Here is a 3,596-nt window from a genome sequence, read left to right on the forward strand (position 1 = left end):
CAAGCATTCGTGCTTGTGTCAGCTAGTGTATACATTATAAGTATGCAGTACATGCAAACATCGATGTTATGTCAGCCAGCCAGTAATTCTATGACTCACTAAGGTAAAACGTGTTCCATATAATATAGTCACAAACATATATGCGCATGCGTAATCCATACAAAACAGTGAATCACGTCTGGCGTGTTCTTCTCAACATGTTATTATAGAGCAGGGGCAGTAAATGTCATTTATATGTAATTCTGACTGTGGGTAAAATGTTTCATTCTAAGAAAGATACGCAAGTGTGTTCAGGAGAGACAGCTACCATGCGACAACGCAGTAAATCATGTCACGAAACAACACGTTTCACCAGTACGTTGCCTGTTTATTTAGCATCTTCTGTTTGTCTTGGTTTATACTCTGTGATAGGTGCATATGTATTCAGCATTGTTGAGAAACCTCTCTATGATTCCAAGGTGCTCAATATCTCAGACGTGAAGAACAATTTGACATTGGAACTAAGAAGCCTGTGTTCGAATGATTCACGTGTCTGGGATCTGATTGTTGAAAGATACTTGCAGGAATACGACATAGTCCTCGAAGATGCTTTCCAACATGGCGTCAGGCTTCAACTTGGTTACAACTGGGACTTGTCTTCTTCATTATTTTTCTGTCTAACGGTACTTAGCACAGTAGGTTAGTATTCATTCTACTTTCCGTAAACGCTACTAGGATTCTCTCAGTAATGCAATCGTCCTCTCTGGTTCTCCAAAATTTGAAACCTTTGTCCTTCACCTTATTATTTGTATTATTACATCTTAGTATGCATCTGTCACTGCATCCTATCTTAATAGGAAATAGAAATTTTAAATATGATGGGAAAGTTTTATAAGGGTCATATAACATGTACTGATATTATTAGGTTTTGCAACAAGGTGCTCAAAGTGGCTTTGTGTATACAATGCATTTGAAGCTAAATTATAAAATGATAAGTTCACGATGTGTTGGTTGTATCATTAAAAACAAACCCCCTTTATATTGTATGATTACGCAACAGTGTTTGGCGTTTTACACCAAACAGTGAATCGGGAAGTATATAATAATAATAATAATAATAATAATAATAATAATAATAATAATAAACTACACTAGCGTCGTCATGTAAACATATGCGGTATTAACCCCTTATTGCTAAAACAATAAAAAGCAAGAGTGAAATACTCGTAGACACGATGATGCGTATTTGTTTAGGAATATTTATTAAGTATGCAAAAGTGACATCTTGTCAAGAACCACAGAGTGTTTAAACAAAACTTGTCAAATGTCGCTATTGTGAGTTTTTGAGTCAAATTCTTTTAAATGAAGAACATTAACTTAATACCTTAAATGTTTCTTCTAATTCGAGCAAAATTTGGTGACTACGTCCCTACAAGAGATTGCAGTACAGTGGCGGATACAGGATTTTCGTATGGGTGTGTGTGTCAAACTTTAAAATCGCCAGACTAAGTTAATGATTTTTGTATATTATACAAAAACAAATTTAATATATTTTTCAACGGGGGAGGGGGTCCCGGACTCCAAGAACCCCCGAGTTCCGCCACTGCAGTATGCCTTTCGAAATGTCATTTGACATTGTTGTCTCGTACCGTGCATTGTGTATGATCTATTTGGAGAAATTCCAGATCTGTCAGCTATCCTACTCATAAATTAGCACACCATGTCATGTGATTAGCACACCATGTCATGTGATTAGCACACCATGTCATGTGATTAGCACACCATGTCATGTATCAGGATTTAAGCACAATGTAAGGCAGGCAGTTCAAATGTTAAGATCCAATCATAGTGTATCGTGGTATTTGTTGATGAAAGTGTACTATGGATATAGGTGATTATTTGTAGTGTGCGACCCGTAGTATGCAAATTAGACTGTAATAAAGAAAGTCTTCTTCGTACAATATCTAAGGCCGGTAGCTGTCTATACATCATGATTGTTTATTTATTTGTTAACACTGGATTATGTAAAACTTTAATTTGCATTTGAAAGGTGTATCCTTCGACTGGAAGCTATATAAGAGTGCATTGAAGTTTTGTGAAATGTTTTATTAGTAATCACATTTCTTACATCTAAATCCAAATATTTTTATTCAACTTTAATGTGGCAGCCTAGAAATACGAGATGCATTTGTCATTTTTATCCTCAAACATTTAAAAAATAATATTTATAATGTTTAGCTTTATGCTCATGCATACTTACTTCAAAACAAAATAAGTGAATTACTAATTTAAAGAATACATCATATTCATATTCATATTATGTTTTTTGTGCTTTTTGTGTTGTAGGATATGGAATGATGTCACCAGTTACAAAAATGGGTAAAATAATATGCATGTTTTACGCCATCATAGGAATCCCTTTCTTCTTCCTCTCACTCATGTTGTATGGACAGCTGTTGACACATCCAGTGAGGTCATTGTACAAGAAATACTATCGTCTACAAAAGCGATCAACAACTGTCGCAGCAAGGCTTGGCAGACAACTTTCTATGAAATTTTCAAATTCAACAAAATTTAACGATGACTGCGGTAACGCACATGAAAATGCAGAGGGTGATGATCAAGATGACGAAGAAGGAGGCGACTTTGGTCTGAGTTTGACAGATGACGGGTTTTCTGAGCCAGAGGCAGTTGTTCTTGGTAACATGTGTGACAACACAATTCGAGCAGGTACTTCGCGTAATGACAATACCATGCCAGAAGACAATACATTCATAAATCTGACAATCGAAAACGACAACAGTTTACATATTGACCGGCAGGTATCTTTCAATGAAATGGACCATGACGTAATCTGGGTTTTAAGTGACGATGAATGCAATGATTGGACACTTGATAACCCTAACGGAAGTGGAAACAGTTCATTAAACAGAAAAACCATTTATTCGGAATCGACCCCGCACAGAGAAGATTCGTGTACTAGCAGTATTGTAGAAGTCGACCTCAAAGACGAACACTTAGAAGTTTCCATAGTTTGGATAACCATTATGATGTTAGGGTACATTCTCATTGGTCCGTTAATTTTTCAACAATCTGATAACTGGACTTACTTAGACAGCGTTTATTTTCTCGTTATGACATTCACAACCATAGGATTCGGAGACATTGTCCCAAAATATAATGCAGATTTGGCAATTGTGCAAATGTTGAAAACTGAGACATATCTTTTTACCGGAATGTTGATTATGTCCACCTGCATTCATTTATGCCAAGAGCGAATTAAAGGTTTAGCTTCACTGATGTTTTATAAAGACAATAGCGTGGAGTGTAATAACAATTGGGACATACAACAGGTACATTTGCAAGTCTCTCATGAAGAAGGGCAATTTGACGATGTTGTTGTAGAATAGGAACTGTTTTCACTCGGGTTTTGATAAAGAGTAATTCGTTTTTTGTTATGAACCCTTGATTACCCCTGGAAATTAAAAATATATAGAAGAAATGCATGCCTTCATTTGACGGACAATATGGTGTAAATATGATGTGAGTTTACGGATGCATTATGGGATTAATATTGATAATGGATTTCTGTTTATGCTGGTCATGTGACTTTATTC

General features: G+C 35.8%; 1 protein-coding gene across 1 annotated transcript; it reads left to right on the top strand.

Moving 5' to 3' along the window:
- The first annotated feature begins 257 nt into the window (after positions 1 to 257).
- Positions 258 to 3,389, top strand: LOC102805784 (uncharacterized). Its single transcript, XM_006811395.2, has 2 exons — positions 258 to 678; positions 2,326 to 3,389. The coding sequence occupies exons 1-2, from the start codon at positions 258 to 260 to the stop codon at positions 3,387 to 3,389; spliced, it is 1,485 nt and encodes a 494-aa protein (XP_006811458.2).
- Positions 3,390 to 3,596: the final 207 nt, after the last annotated feature.

This window comes from Saccoglossus kowalevskii, chromosome 11 (assembly GCF_978046115.1).
Source record: "Saccoglossus kowalevskii chromosome 11, keSacKowa6.1, whole genome shotgun sequence".
NCBI lineage: Eukaryota > Metazoa > Hemichordata > Enteropneusta > Harrimaniidae > Saccoglossus > Saccoglossus kowalevskii.

Excerpts from the sequence above, each read along its gene's own strand:
- LOC102805784 (XM_006811395.2), top strand. The coding sequence starts at position 258 with ATGTTTCATTCTAAGAAAGATACGCAAGTGTGTTCAGGAGAGACAGCT. Across the intron at positions 679-2,325 it reads AACGGTACTTAGCACAGTAG|GATATGGAATGATGTCACCA; the intron begins GTTAGTATTCAT and ends TTTGTGTTGTAG.